Source organism: Rhodnius prolixus, unplaced genomic scaffold (genome assembly GCF_049639745.1).
Source record: "Rhodnius prolixus isolate KJV_2025 unplaced genomic scaffold, Rpr scaffold_2, whole genome shotgun sequence".
Lineage (NCBI taxonomy): Eukaryota > Metazoa > Arthropoda > Insecta > Hemiptera > Reduviidae > Rhodnius > Rhodnius prolixus.
Window position 1 is genome coordinate 23667167 of NW_027411592.1, and position 16277 is coordinate 23683443.

A 16277-nucleotide genomic window follows, 5' to 3' on the forward strand; every position below is an offset into this window, starting at 1 on the left:
GAGGGGGGCTTAATCAATACCAAGTGGCCCTTAGGGCTTCTGCCTTTCGTCCCACGCGCTCTTAACCGACTTGCGAAAAGGCGCTTGCGCTTGATAGGGTTCGTCCAATGGGATACCATGGTCATCCGGTTCAGGTGACGTACCGGGGAAGAAGCCTTCTTGCTGCTTCTCGTCTCCCTCCCTTAACAAAGAGCGCTCTATACTCTGTTGTTGAGACCCAATCGCAGTTTCTAATCTCTCATACCGATCGTGTAATTCTGAATGGTGTACTAAGCTGAATATTGGTCCAGATTTACTTAGTTAAGGTAAGGCGCAAGTTTACAAAAAATAATATGAAAGAAATAAAATAACTTTTTAAAAAAAACTCCCACCCTGCCCATTTTACTTTATAACTCTAGTAACACATCAGTTGTAGTATTTATTCCTACAAATCTTACAAAAGAAGTAAACAAATATCGTTTTCAAGGAAAAATTAATTTAAAAAAAAGTTGAAAAGACACTCGTTTGACCTATATTCTTTTACATGATTACCACTGCTCTCTAGTTTAAATCTCAGTAATAAATCAATTTTTGGCTCCATCAAGATAGGATTAATTTATAACAAATTTATTAATTAAAATAAAAAATTACTGAATTTTGGAAATGAATTATCAACCATTGTTATAAAAAGAAAAGAAGAAGAAATTTGTATTGAAAGCTGTTTTAAAATCGGACGCATTTCATTCTTTTATAAGCAGATAATATACCTTCGAATTTGTAAAAAATCTCATTTTTTCGAAGTATTACTTGTAGCAATTATTACGTAAAAATCCATTCATGTCACAAAATGGGCGTACCATTCACAACACTGTTGAATTAGTTTTGATCATACGTCTGCTGGTATCGATTTCGTCAAAATTTATGCCTCGCAGTTACTTTCTTAAAACTAAATTTTAATTCTTATTTTGTTTCTTACTAACAAAATTTACCTAAGTTCTCTCAGCCTGAAAAAGAAAGGATACTGTAGCAAACTATAAAAAAAAAGCATCACTATGTATTAGATTTTGTGTTTACTTTAAACTTTACCACATAAGTGATTATTTTTTTAAAACAATAAAATGTTCATTTCCAATTATGTAGGAGTATTTTTTTTTTAAACTTTCTTATTATTTCAAATGTTTTATATTAGCCAAGTTTTCGACACGTATAATTAGTAGAAAAAAGTGCTATTATATTTGTAATTTATAAATTTTTTAAATGTGACATAAAGTTTTAAGCCACATTTTATAATACAGTGAAGGTATTTTATGCATTTTGTCATGGGTTTTTGGAATAAAAGATACGCGTTTATCGCTATATTTCTTTTTTATGTTAACTTGCACATTGTTAACAGTACTGCAGTACTGGCCGTCCCCTTAAATGTGCTTATCTCCCCTGCTAGTCTGTTACACTGTGCAGAGCACTTAAACAGTTTACGTTATAACCAGCAATAGCAATTTTTTTATATAACGAGAAGTTGAACATATGAGTTTAACACTGTGATCGAAAGTTGCGGGAAAATTTTTCATGCATTTGTAAAATGCGATCTAGTAAAATTTTGATACCAACTTAAGCACATTAAAAAGTATTTTAAAGCATATCATTTATTCTGTATAATTTATATTTACTTAAATTTATTCTTTACTTTAGAACATAATGTGTCAAGGAAGACATGAAAGAAATTGAAGTATATCTACCTTTGATTTTCAGATAAGTGTCAACCTGTTTTATGCAAGGAAATTCGACTTTACCAGATAATTTTTTTGCAATTTTCTTGAAAATGACTTCAGTAGTTGAAACTTCTAATAGCACATATTTAATACTTTTTTTCTTTAGTGTAACCGCACTTTGCAAATTTCAAAAGATCTATAATGGCCTCTTAACTGGGGCCTAACGATCTCATAAATCTTAAATTCCAGGATCTGAGAGGGTTCCAGGGAAGTTATGTCCTCCTCCATTGCATGATAGTTTCCTAAGTGCCTAGAATCATCCTTAAATAATGACATTGCATTCAGTTAGGAGGTGTATTAAAGTTTCTACAGTCTTCCTACAAAATATGCCATTGTCATCATGTTCCAGGACCAGTTTCTTCTGGTGTCCTCTTGGACGAAACTGCCTCACAATTTACAGAATTCATCTTTATTCAGACCAAGACGTATCTCAAATTGTTATGTTATAATTATCTAGGCCCCTGGCAGGTCTTTGCCTGGAATCCTGGTGGTCTAGAGCGAAGCTTCCAGACCTCTTCCATCCTCCTCAACTGCTCACGAAAATAACTATCGCTAATCCGATAAAAGTTATCAAACCATAGTCTCGCCAGGGCGTCGGTATCGTTCTTCGCCGATATACCTCTGCACCTACCATAGGAAACTCTGTTACCACTGGCCAGTTCATTGAGTTTGATGTGATGGTTTCAGACTTACTTTGAGCTGACCTCACTGCTTCAGCGCTTTGATTGTAGCGTAGATGTTGGATAGGGAAATTTCGATTTCGAGTCTTTGTCGAAGTTAAACTCATATGTCGTTTGTGTAATTTCCGTACCAAATGAAAATGGTTGGAGCAAATCTCGAGAAAATATCTCATGAATTGGTAGCCGATTCGGTCAAATTTGCCTTTACTCCAACTAATTTTCTTCAAATTCAGAGCTCTAGCTATACATTTAGTGACTTTAGGTGGGATATCCGTTGCATTTAGTGTCATGGAACTTTAATATGAACCTTAAGGTTGTTTGACTTGAGCGATACAGTTTTTTAAAAAAAGCTGATTTATAGGTATATTTACAGGTACATAAAATCTGGCGAGAACATTCTCGTTAGCACCGCAGATTACGCAATCAATTTTCTTGAGAATTAGGGTTTGTTCAATAATAATATATTTCAACATCTTAAAAATACGCTTGCTTTACAGCAGAGGTGGACAATACGTGGCTAACCTTGAATAATGTTATGGCCCGCCAGAGCCATCCAAATTTTAACAAAATTTGTTTATTATCTCCAAATGGAACTGATTGACTTACAATGTAATAATGAACTAAAACACATTTTTGAAACATCGCAATCAAAAAGAGATTTTTATAACATTTACCTACTCACAAAAGAAAAAATTTCCTAATTTGAGAAATCTGGCACAAAAAGTTGTGAGCGTATTTGGTTGAACCGTTTTGAATCGTTTTTTTCCCGAAAATGAAATTTCAATAATAAAGTTACATTCCGAAAATATTACATTTATAAATTATAAAACTCGTTTACATCTTCAAATTGTGCATAATTGCAGTTTTCTAGCTGAGTTTTCGAAGGAGATATAAGTTGATAAAGTTTAGGAGCTTTATATTTCCTTCATATTTAAAATTGCTTTATCTCCTGTCCTATTAGGGTAATCTCTGCGAAAATATGTAGAATTATAGTAATCGTTTACCTCTACAATTGTGCATAATTGCAGTTTTCTAATTGAATTTTGGAAGGTGATATAAGGTGACAAAGTTTGGGAGCTTATTTAAAATTATTTAACATAAAATATCTATAGGTACTATCAGAGCAGGGATACAACATCGAAATATAAGGTCTCCTCTTTTTGTTTGTTATACTATTTCTTTTAATTTCATTCTAGTTCTTTAATAGAAAATCCGGTATGACACAAGTAAGTCATGATAAATCATTCTACACGGTACGAAACGCCTATGTGCAACTATTTAAAACACTAATGGCAAGTTTACATCTATTTCCATAAGCGTATTGTTAACCTTAGTTTTCCCAGTCAACCACAAAATAATTTTTAGGAAATCTATTTCGGATGAACATTATAAAGCTATTTTGATTTTGAATAAATACCATTTTACTACAGTCAACATGTATCTTCCAGAAAAAATGACTTTTGTATGATGATTTTTACTTACACCTTCACTCGAAGTCCCTTGCTAATCCAATGTTTATGCTTTATGTTTCAATCATTTATTTATTTATTTAATAAATTGTGTGCTTATACTTATGCCAAAATCAACAGTGAGATTCAGTTTCGAAAAAATCTTCAAACAAAATTCCTATTTTTAGCAGTATGTAAAAGTTCTAATGTAATTTCTAATGTAAACAAAAAAATAGTTTTTAATTATAATTAAACTATTTAACTTAAATTTAAATTTTATATTTAAAACTAGTGAATTATTCATTTGAGTACAATATTTTCGGATATTAGCAAGTGAAATTTCATTACGAATCGAATTAAGGTTTAATTTCCTATAAGACAAGTCTAATTTCCTACCTTGACAACTCAGCACCTTCTATTTCGTTATAATCAATTATTCTGCAAAAACTAGCATTTCATTCAAAAACTTAGGCCTTATCAAAATGACAGTTATTTCGTACAATAAAGAGCTTCATTCCTATTTTTTTTTTTGGTTATTTAATTGAACGGTCACTTCCCTAAACACTTTTGAAAAGAGAAAGAAAAATAAATAACCAAGATACAGAATATAAAGTGGCAAAATTCTCTCACTTAACGTTTTTATTTATTAAACACTGTTTCAGTGGTATTGACCCATATTTACAAACACTCACTTAACGGACTATTTCTTATAGCGATCTTATTTTTTCTAACAGAACCAGTTGTAATTTTTATTAGAACTAAAAAAAAAAAAATTGAACACACATGAATTCCTCTTACAGGAATAAAATTTTCTAGAAATTTAGAATTTGTGCTAAAAAAAGTGCTGACATTGTAACAGTTTGTAACTGACTAAATTGTAAAGAAGTATGATATGACAACTCTTCTAAAACTTCAATAAATCAATATTCCAAATAGTTTAACACAAGAGGAAGACAGGCCTTGCATATAATGTCCAAATTCAACAAACCCGTTTAATTTCAATGTATACCCTAAATTATGTGTATCTTACAAGGCCTACTTTGGGTCTCAAGAACAAGGCTAATGACTTTATTGTACTGTTCGGAAATTCCTTACGAAATTATTGGTAGCTAACGAATACTCGTTCTCTCAACCATCTTAGTTCAACTGTCACCTTGGTTTATTCCTCAAAAAAATAAAATATTAAGACAGATAAAAAAAATGCGAAGCTAGAAAAGACAAGGAAAGCTTGACTGCAATGAGGTGGGTGTAGAGTTAAAATTAATAAAGAACAAGAAAAAAAGAAGGTATTATCTTTACAGAAGTCTTATCGATTGAATCTACAAAATTCGGAATTACAAGTGCTGTCTATTAACATTCTACAAATAAAAAAATTTCTTATATCAGCTCTAGCCTTTAAAGCTATGAATGAATGGCTCTCATTCTCTTCACGGATTAAATCTGCTACGAATCTAATTGTCCTTCTTGACAAGATTCTCAGATCTGTTGAGGAAGAGTATGAAGATATTCAAATTTTAATTATTTGATATACAGTAATAAATATGAAAATAAAATGTTTGTTTTAACAATTTTTTTTGAAATTGTATAACAGAGGTACTTACGAGTTAAATATTTTTATTGAGGTCTTAGAAAAAGACAAACGAGACAGATTTTATTATATAAATCAATATTGACGTGATTTTTTCCCGTTAATTTTGAGTTAATTATTGATTGATTACAGATTATGGCAGGTGGTCAAGAACCTAAGTGGCAGAAAGATGCAGCGGACCAAAATTTTGACTATATGTTTAAACTTCTTATAATAGGAAACTCCAGTGTTGGGAAAACATCTTTCTTGTTTAGGTTAATATTTTGCAAAATGTTTTCCAAAAATTTAATGAATAAAAAAAATTAAAATTTTTAAATAATTGAAGTAACGTTCTACTATAATAATAAATTTTGTTATACTCTTTTAGGTATGCAGATGACTCTTTTACTTCTGCTTTTGTTTCAACTGTTGGAATTGATTTCAAAGTGAAAACAGTTTTTCGGCATGACAAAAGAGTGAAATTACAAATTTGGGTAAGATTGTAATCCATACAAAAAATATGCAATACATAAATGTTTATTGTTTATTCTAGATACAATAAGAATATATTTTTGATTATTAAAAGAAAATATTTCACATAAAAAATTGAAGTAATGGTAATCGTAAATAAAAATGCTATAGACAGATTACTAATAATTTTTTTTTTTTTTGTTATTGATAAAACAAAACTAACACATTAACTTGGAATCACAATCCTTATTTATTAATAACTAGATCCGTCCATTCAAGGAATTGAATAGTTTGTCAAATCTGCTCACTGCTGAAAAATGTTTTAGATTTGTTTGCTTCTTTTTTCAGTAGGCGTGAGATTGTGTTATCTAGCATCCAAGGGAGAGTTTAACATAATGAGTATTGATTTAAACTTTTCTGTGTTGAACAAAATTAGTGCCCGAAGAAATGGTTGGCTACATTATCAATTTTAAGCAAAATCTTTTTAGAAACCACGTATAAAGACAGAACTAATTTCCAAATGACAATTACTTTTTTTTTTTTCCTTCAAATTGAGGTATTTTTTTCTCGAAGCATAATCCAATTCTCTGTCATTTTGTAGTATCCTTCACTAATTCTACTATAATGTCACAGTTGTTAAACATTTTTTTTTAATTTCTAAAAAAAAAATATTTAAATTTTCTATTTCAAGAGCTGCTTTTGCAGTAAATTTACACCTTAAGTGTTTCTTATAACATCTTTAAATGTAATCTACCGAAAACATTGACTGTAAAACTTGAAAATAAATAAACGGGTTACCCACATTTTATTGATCAGTCATTTTATATTTAATACGGTGATTGATGACATCTTATAAAAGATTTAACAGACACCAGCGCTTAAAGCACTTCTTTACGATATTGTTCTAGTTATCTGTTGTTTTTTTTTTGTAACCAGTTTTACCTTCAGTTGTTTCATTCTCGATTCCTGAAAGTGAAATGCAACATAATCCAGGTAAAAAAGAGATACGTCTCAATTAAGCAACATCCTACCCTGCAATTTAATGGCTCTCATTCTCTTCACGGATCAAATCTGCTATATATCTAATAGTCCTTGACACTTAAGCTATTTATAATAGAAGGCAGGTACACAAATTAGATAGTAATGTATAAAGAAGCTATCCCTTTCATGAAGGCTTGCTGGGGCAAACTAGTGCACGTCAGACCAGTGAGAATTTTGGTGGGAGGTAATTACGATAATTGCGGCGGCTTCTAAAACATTTCAAATTTTGTTGAATTAGGTTTCAAAATTAAGCAAAGAGCTTAAGTGCAGTTGCCCCTTGTTCATCTCCAATTTTAGTCCTACAAATATGAACATGGACATATACTAGATATTCAGTCTCATTTTGGTGAGTTGTGGCAATAAATGATTCCACATGGAGGAAGGCACAATATCACAAGTTACAGTTCGTATTAAATAAAAGAGTAGCTCAAAAAATATGTTGTGAGAATGACATATGATTGGAACTAATATTAAGATGCATTAAGCAAATGACGTCTAAAGTTGATATTGGATGTGTCTGAGAGCGCTGCAAAGAGACTGGTTGAATGCTGAATCTCTCTTTGACATAGTCCCACATTTACTTAGAACTTAAGTATTCAATGCAACTAACACAGTGATTTCAGAGCCACTTTACAAATCACCATGCATATCAGCATATTGCATAGGACTTATAGAGACAAATCGATCCTAAAGTTCCATCATGTTTTGCTAACTTATTAGATTTTGTTTTTTCTATTACTTTTCTCTTTACAACGATGACAAACAATGAGTCCCATGCAGTACAAAATTGTAAGGCTAGGCTCATGGAAAGCGAAAGTAACGGCGCTTTTGAAAGCACTGATCCATTGTTTTGGAGAATATTGGTCGAACGTTTTAATAATCGGGTTAGCAACTGTTTGTTAATCTAGAAACGCTTTTATTAACCTGGAGTAGGACTGAATTTGAAATTTCTAGCGATAAAACAGTCTTCCCATGTGGTACAATTTTTTTTTTGCACTTTTATTTAAAAAATAATTGTGTATTTTATAAATGGTTTACATTATTTAATCAATAAATTGAGGTAATAAAAACTTCATATTAAATACAAGTTAGAGATTTACCATTTTGTTATTTTTATTTTATTTTATTTATTTTTTTTAATTTTTAAGGATACAGCCGGGCAAGAAAGATATAGAACTATTACTACAGCGTACTATCGAGGAGCTATGGGCTTTATACTGATGTACGATATAACAAATGAAGAGTCTTTTAACAGTGTTCAAGATTGGTAAGTAGAGCGTTTAAATCTAAGATTTGGAGAGGTTTATCAATATCAGCTTTGCTTCGTGTAGACACACATTCTTAGTTTTAAGTATACATTTTATTATTTTTTGTACAAACAAAAATTCAAAGTAATAACAATACATGAAATTGGTCATTCATATTTTACTACGGATAACTTTATTTCTAATATAACTTATAATTAGCAAGCAAACAAACAAAATTTGCCTTCTGGTAACTATAAAGAACAGTACTATGATTGTAATGAACAGTAGGAAAACCCAAAAGTTTTCGCAGAGGAAACAAAACGAGTTCAATACTTATTTCTTATTAATATCTTATTCCTTAGAGTTATGGGTTTATTTCATGAAAATAAAACAATACTAGCAGCATCTACTACAATAAGAAATTACAAAAACGTTTGTAATAATATTTTTTTTATTTACGATATTTACATTCTTTACGATAGGCCAAATTCCCTTGGAATATCTGAAACAGAAAATTAATGAAAACAATTTGTTATTGTAGAATAATGTTTATCTTTTTTTAATGACTGGTTCGTTGATCTAAAAGGAAGAAAGATTGTAATAATTATCAACAAGCTTAAGCTCTGAAGATGACCTAGTCCGCAGGTCGAAAGCTTGACAAAAACACAATACAAAATTAGGACAAAATTGGGAATAATCTTTCTTCCTTTTAATTTTGTTTTTTTAAAAATAAAAATGGGCCCATGAGCAATGGGCTTCAACAAAATTGAAAACCATATCCCGAATTTTGTGATGGCAGGAAACATTTCTAAATTAGTAACACACACCTGAAAATGTTCGAAGGAATGTTGAAAACCATAATTCCTATAACTTCCATTCTCCTATTGACATGTAAAATTATATTTTTTATTTTGAATACAGGGTAACACAAATAAAAACATATTCCTGGGATAATGCACAAGTAATTCTGGTGGGTAATAAGTGTGACATGGAAGATGAAAGAGTGATCTCATTCGAGCGAGGTAAACAATTAGCTGAACAACTTGGTATTGAATTTTTTGAAACTTCCGCCAAAGAAAATATTCATGTAAAGGTAATCATTTATTTTAAATTAATTAAATAATTTTTTTTAAATAAAAAAATAATTAAGTTTATTTGCAAAATCATATTTTTTGTGTCGCAGTTTTAAATTTTTGCTTTTTACAAATAAAATTTGCATAATCCAGAATGTAAATGTGCAGATTAGTCCGCCCTAAATATCCCTGAATATAAGAAGGTGGTTCAAGAATGCTCTAAAACCTGTAGTTTATTAGAAAACTTTATTATTCTCTTTATTTTTCACGGCCGGTTTTTGAACAAGAATATTTAAGTTAAGAAGTTTCAACAACCTCAGGACTTTTTTTCACATTTCTTTTAAAAACTGTAATTACTATGCGGAGAAGATTCTATTTTATGTTCGCTTTTTATTTAATTTAAGTGCTTTAAAGTTCAAATTTTAATTTTGATTTCTGATTTTATTTGTGACCTGATATTTAGAAGAATAATGAAGTATCAAAAAATTGTACTATTAACTTTTAATAACGATCATGTCTGATTTGTTCTCATTTATTTCTAATTTATGTTTTTCTCCTACATGAAATTACATTTTTTATTATTCTTAACTTTAATTAACTGGCTTGAGAAAAGTCAGAAAAAATAGTCCCATACGAAAAAATGAGCCCGAGATTGATATTTAGGGCACCTTTACAAGGAGCGCTACAGTAGCCGAGCGGGTAGAGACCAGCAAGTTAGATGAATTGTGATCATGATTGAAGGTTCTACTGCCAATCTTGGCCTTGGATTTTATCTAGTGTGAAATAGAAAAATAAGTAAAGAAAATTAGTTGTTTCTATCCGCCATGATATCTAAACGGTAATTGGTCATAAAGCCAGCCTGAATAGAAATTTATTTTTTGTATTATTTAAATCTAAATTTAGGAATAGTTTCCTTAGTTTAAACAAATTAAAATAAGACGAATTAAAAGACGTTAATTCAGGGGTAACAAACGTCAGAATTACTATCAATGGAAGTACTGGGACGTTCAGCGATTGTACAGTGTTAGTTGTCTCAGCGCCGATTATTTCTATCTTTCAGCGCTTATTTCATTATCTATTTTGTTGCAGGCAGTTTAAACCTTAATTATGAGCTTATAGTTAATTTATTTTATTCTTTTAATCGCAATTGGTCAATTACAGATTACTATCATTATAAAAGTAATTGTGAAAATAAATAAATAAATTTCTTTAGAGTTGAAAATATCTCTTTTATTTTTCTATCATTTTTTATTTTTTTGAACTATCTTCCTTAAGTTTGATAAGTTCAATAATGTGTTTTAATTTTCATTCTTAACTCTCTTTTTTACAGTCTGTCTTCGAACGTCTTGTCGACATTATATGTGACAAAATGTCCGAAAGCTTGGATACTGATCCGAATTTGCTGACAGGCACCAAAGGAACTAGGCTGACGGAGCAGCCGCAAGGACAGAGTAATCCGAATTGCAATTGCTAATCCGACCGGTTTCGCCAATATTGACAAGTAAATCACTAAATATTTTGTAAAGCTCTCTCCAATGTAATAATAATAATAATAATAATAATAAAAACTAACATTTATTTACAAACAAGGAAAATATGAAAAAGACATCTGAATGATCCGCTTAATATTCTATTTATTTAATAAGAGATAAAAACAAACTACAAGGCGGACGGAAAATGCACAAATGTGTGAAAGGCACGACCCTTATCCTATGTATTGTTCATACCCTTCGGACTCCCTACCCAGTTTCACATATCATCCCTTCATGTCATTTGATTTTTAGAGTTCAGTATTTCATTAAAAAAATAAATATATATGTACTTATATTGGCCTTGGGACATGATAGTTGATTAAGAAAAGAGTGAGAAATAGCACAAATCTGTACTAATTTTTATTGTATAAAAAAATTAAAATCATTCCCATAGGGTAGCTTCTTCAAATAACGACAATAATTATTTAAATTTTAACAAAGAAATTATATATATAAACAAATACATATATTTTTCATTCTTTGCACTATATTCCTTAGGTTTTGTTGAAAACTAAACCATTTACATGCTCATATATTTATATAAAAATAAATATATATTAAATAAAACTTTATAAATGAACTTGTATGGCTCTTAGAAAGAAGTTGATGATATAGCAATTTTGTGCTTTTAGAATGACCGAAATGATGAAGGGACTTAGCTGTGACGGTTTATAATTTAATTTTTTACAATCATGTATGCAAAGGGAAAAAATGAAGAGCTTTTTATGATTTTCATGAAAAAAAAGGATGTTGAGATAGACGAGGGTGATGATCAGGTGTGGAAGGGTAAATAAAGTAGGAAAATGTTATTTTTTATGTAGGGTATAAACCATGTATTTCTCAGGGAAGTTCTGTAATTTAATTTTTTTTTTAGAAATTAAATTGTTATCTGGAAATGAAAGTTAAGGAAAGAATTTCATTGGTAACCGATTTCCAAATATTGTAGATTTGGTAAACAGATTCCTCAGCAGTTTTGTTATAAATACTTTTATTATGAAATAAAAACTTTTTTTAGGGAGCCTCAACTTGAAAGATCTTGAATAATCACGTTCAGGGAATGTAAATGTAAAGTTTTCTAAGAATTTCATAACGGCAATCAAAAATAGAAACTTTTATCAATTTCTTGAACTTCCTTAAGATTTTTAAAACTTTTTCAATCATTTCATCTTTTGGCAGTTATCATTTTTTTAAAAAACAAAACAAACAAATAGGAATCCAAACATTAATGTAGACATTTTTTTTTAAATCAAAGTATTGCGTCTATAAGGATGATTAAATTAAGGGAGTTAGAAAAATTTCTAGAAAGATGCACATCGAAATTTTAAACCTTACCCCTTTCTCACAAACTTTAATAACCTAAAGTATAATTCCCTCGCAAATCCGCCTTTGTACCATAAAAAGTCTGCCAGTTTAATATTGTGTACCTTCGTGCAAGGTTACATTAAAAAGTTACCTTGCAGCTTAAAAAAAAAAAACAAAAAAAAATATAAGTGTATAATGAACAAGGAATACTAGTTAACGCTTAGAATTACATACAAAAAATTGCTGAAAAATTTATTGGAAAAATATGTATATTGTAAATAAATAGCTGTACATTTATTTTATTTTATTTTGTGGATATCGCTGTTCGTCGGCAATGTTATAAATGTGTACATTTTCATTTTAGGATGAAAACTTTTTGTTTTTCTTTTTTTTTTTCTAATGAAGAGGAACGCCTCTTTCATTAACTCCGACCAAATTAAATTGTACTTTTAAAAAAAAGTGCAAATAAGGAACTAAATTACTTGAGCTTGTTTAAATTCCAGTTTCTAGGTGTAATGTAAATGAACGTAGAGGAGCAAACTTCTCACATACTGTTCCCAGGAAAAATAAAATTGGTAATTTCATTTCTTAATGTATTTTTCCTTCTAATATACCTCTTAAAAGTTTCGAGAAAATGTATTATGTGTTTAGAAGATGAGTTACCTATAAAATGGTTAATGAACACACTATGGAAGAGATTTATCTAAATAAAGGAAATACTGTATTTAGCAAAATCAACATTTCACCTTGTTGATTAATGGATATATGTATTCACAAAAAAAAAAGTATATAAATAAAATGTATATGAAATAAGAAAAAAAAAAAATACATATGTTTGTAAACATTTGATTGTTCATTTTAAATTCCCAGTTTTCTTTTAAATATTGTATACTAAAAACAACTTAGATCGCAATTCTTTCCTTAGGAAGGGTAAGTGAAAGTTGAAAACACCAAAATAGTTGTATTTCATAGAAGAATGTTGAAACTAAAACTTTATGCATTCAGTCGTTTTACCTGTAGCCGCTTGCTGAGGGCTACAGCTCCAAGGCGAAGAAAAGGGAGTCGGGATGTACGGCTCTAATCTCTGTAATAACTTTTTATCTAGGTAGGTCTAGGTAAACTAGCTTTTCAGGTAGAACTAGTTGCTATTCATTGCTGCTGCTGTGATTATAAGAGAAAGATGATCAATTCCAGATTCGCACTTTTCTCAAATCCAGGTGGCAGTAATGTCTATCAAGTCGGCCCTCTGTCACCTCAAAGGGGGAAAAAAACCGCTTATGACGAAGGCAAATGCCGCAGTAGTACAGCCAATAAAACGTAGGTAAACAAAAAATCGTAGCAATTGGTGTCTGAAAACGTCGGACTGGCCGTCCAAAAGTTCACTATTAGCTACTCGCATAAGTTTACTACGCCTTGTCTACAACAAGGCCGGAGGCTTTTCGGATGATCTTATGCTTTTTGAAGAGCCTCTGCAGAATGGGTGACAGATAATCTTTGTAGGTTTCACAGAAAAAAGAATTTTCAAGATTGACCAAGGAGTCCCTCACCTAATTCATTTGTCGAATCGAATTGGCAAGACTGCAGAGATGCTCAATCTTGATGGAGCCACAACAAATCTTTGGTCGCGGTGGAATAGGATGCCCAGATAACCCCTAGGTTATCCCTAATTAAGCCTACTTTTAAATTAAAAAGAATTATAAATAATAATTTTTTTTAAAGAATTATAGATTGGAATTCCGTATCCCTTGACCGTTCCTAAAAAAAGTTTCGTACACTACGATTTTCGTATTTTAAAAATTACTCTTTCAGACACTTAAAGCGACATTTGCATCTTAATAATAAGAATAACTGAATGATAATTGGCGATTTATTACAGCAATTCTAAGTATAATGGGCATAATTAAGTAAAATATATAAAAATTTAGGCTAGTGATGATAAGTTATAAAAAAATGGAGAAAGTAATAAATAGTAAGAGATTAGTAAGGAAATTTTTATTACTTACTGTGGACTAAATCGCTTATGTTTGCATCGGCGTGCATAACCGCAATCTTTTAGAAGGAACGCTGTAAAAAAAAAAAATAATAATTGTAAAAGTTGATGAGTAATTGAAACAAGTGTAGAAGGCAGTGTAAAGTTTGTTCTTTCGCACCGTTGAAAATTGAAAATTTCCTCTTGGGTGCACTGCGACTATTTAAGTATTTTAATTTTTCAATTTTCATGCTTTTTCCTTCAGTGTTGCTACATGTATTTATTACTTACTTTTTAATTGAAAAACCACAATACTGTATTGATAAATAACAAAAAATCAATCCAAGGTGCTTGCGACTATTTATTTATTTTTCAGATCCTATTATGTCCTCCGAAAGGAGATTGTTCGATTTAAATAATGAAGAAGATGCGGCTAGGATCCACAAAATGCTTTTCGACCATGATTCTAGCGAAGAAGAGTTTGACATTTCTTCAGAAAATAGTGAAGATCTATTACTTGAGAGAGAAAGGAATTCTGACACTGAGCAAAGTGATGCAGAAACAGAAGATGAGAATGAGATCATCGGAGTGGGTGGTTCTTATATTGCAGACATAAATAATATAGTAAATAATTACAGATTGTACAAAAAGCCCAGTACCAAAAGAAGAAATTGTGGGAAGCAAAATATTATTGTACATATTCCAGGAGTAAAAGGAGCAGCGAATAAGGCTGAAAGCATATTACAGTCCTGGGGATGTCTGATAGACGACGATATGCTGAATCAAATTATTGTCTGCACAAATGTTTATATCCAAACTATAGAGAATTCATTTTCCCGTTCAAGGGATGCTAAACTGTCCGAATCACTGGTAATAAAAGCTTTTAAAGGCTTATTATACCTTGCTGGCACTTACCGGGAAGCACGCCTAAATTAAGAGGGTTTACGGGACACTAGTGGTAGAGTCTTTTCGTATGACAATGTGCTTAAGACGCTTTAGGTTTTTAATGAGATGTGTTCGATTTGATAACAAAAGTGCAAGAGGGGAAAGAAAAAAAAACTGGATAGACCGGCTGCAGTGAGAGAAATATTTGAGAAATTTGTACAAAATTGCAAGAAAAGCTACTCGCTCGGTGAATATGTAACAACTGACGAAAAAGTAGAAGCGTTTCGTGGTCGATGTCCGTTTCGACAATATATTCCATAAAAAACGGCAAAATATGGCATTAAAATTTTTGCTCTTGAGATGCTCACATTTCTAACATGGAAATATACGCTGGCACACAATGTGATGGTCCGTTTTCAACCAGTAATAAAAGTACTGATGGGGGTGCATAGACTAATATCGCCAATAGTTCATTCAAGAACAAAACTCAAAACCGATAATTGGTTCAATGTTTCAATTTTACATGACCAGCAAAAAAAAAAAAATCATTTGTAGGTACTCTAAAATCCAATAAAAGGCAGATTCCAGTCGAATTGAAAAACGTTACAAACCGCTCTGAGAATTCATTTGCGTTTCGGAAGGAAGGTACTAAGTTTCTTACATACCACGGTAGAAAAAGAATGTTATTCTTATTTCCAGCACCCCCTTTGATGAAGCAATTGATGAGTCAACAGGATTTAAAAAGAAAATCATAGATCGTAACGTTTTAAAATATGACTAAAGGAGGTGAGGACTCAGTTGATTAGCTTTGTGCAACATACAGCGTAGCCCAAAATACCCGGCTTTGGCCAATGGTCTTTTTACGCAATGCTTAACGTCTAATAAAAGCTCAAATAATATTTGCAGGCAATGGAAATGAAATAAAAAACCGGAGATACTTTCTTCGAAGTGATAAACGTTTGAAATTTGACATATTGTTATATTTGGTGTTTTATTGTAATTTTAAATAAATTGCGCTCATTATATCAATTTAGTCTTATTTATGTGCTTGCAAAACAGTTTTTAAATTTATGTCCAAATAGAGTTTGAGGATGTTGTCAATATGTCGAAAAAAAGCTACACCACATACAGATGTATATGTAGGTGCACCGTGACCATATTTGTGTATAAAATATGTACATGCGACTAACGTAGGGTTAATAGAATACTATATAATAGAACATTGCGATTAATGGTCTAAGAAATTCATGCCCTTCTCCAAATTAAGTTTAATATCTATACATAAAAAACACAAAACGTTAAAACTATAAAATT

The 16277-nt window shown here is 30.8% G+C and overlaps 3 protein-coding genes across 4 annotated transcripts in view; 2 read left to right on the plus strand and 1 right to left on the minus strand.

Moving 5' to 3' along the window:
* The first annotated feature begins 163 nt into the window (after nucleotides 1-163).
* Rab3 (RAS oncogene family member Rab3) lies at nucleotides 164-11376 on the plus strand. Its single transcript, XM_074120994.1, has 6 exons — nucleotides 164-305; nucleotides 5597-5718; nucleotides 5832-5937; nucleotides 8104-8222; nucleotides 9124-9295; nucleotides 10606-11376. The coding sequence occupies exons 2-6, from the start codon at nucleotides 5600-5602 to the stop codon at nucleotides 10747-10749; spliced, it is 660 nt and encodes a 219-aa protein (XP_073977095.1). The 5' UTR covers nucleotides 164-305; nucleotides 5597-5599; the 3' UTR covers nucleotides 10750-11376.
* Nucleotides 8116-16277, minus strand: part of LOC141450488 (uncharacterized) — a 33823-nt gene continuing 25661 nt past the window's right edge. For both annotated transcript variants that reach the window (XM_074120988.1, XM_074120987.1), the window contains exons 14-15: nucleotides 14113-14173; nucleotides 8116-8704 (exon numbers count right to left, since the gene is read on the minus strand). In XM_074120988.1, the coding sequence (XP_073977089.1) occupies nucleotides 14128-14173 (46 nt within the window). In that variant the 3' untranslated portion in view covers nucleotides 8116-8704; nucleotides 14113-14127. The remainder of the gene's footprint in view (nucleotides 8705-14112; nucleotides 14174-16277) is intronic.
* On the plus strand, nucleotides 12949-15150 carry LOC141450494 (uncharacterized). The gene is made up of 2 exons (XM_074120995.1): nucleotides 12949-13039; nucleotides 14455-15150. Exon 2 carries the CDS (start codon nucleotides 14463-14465, stop codon nucleotides 15012-15014), a length of 552 nt encoding a protein of 183 aa, XP_073977096.1. The 5' UTR covers nucleotides 12949-13039; nucleotides 14455-14462; the 3' UTR covers nucleotides 15015-15150.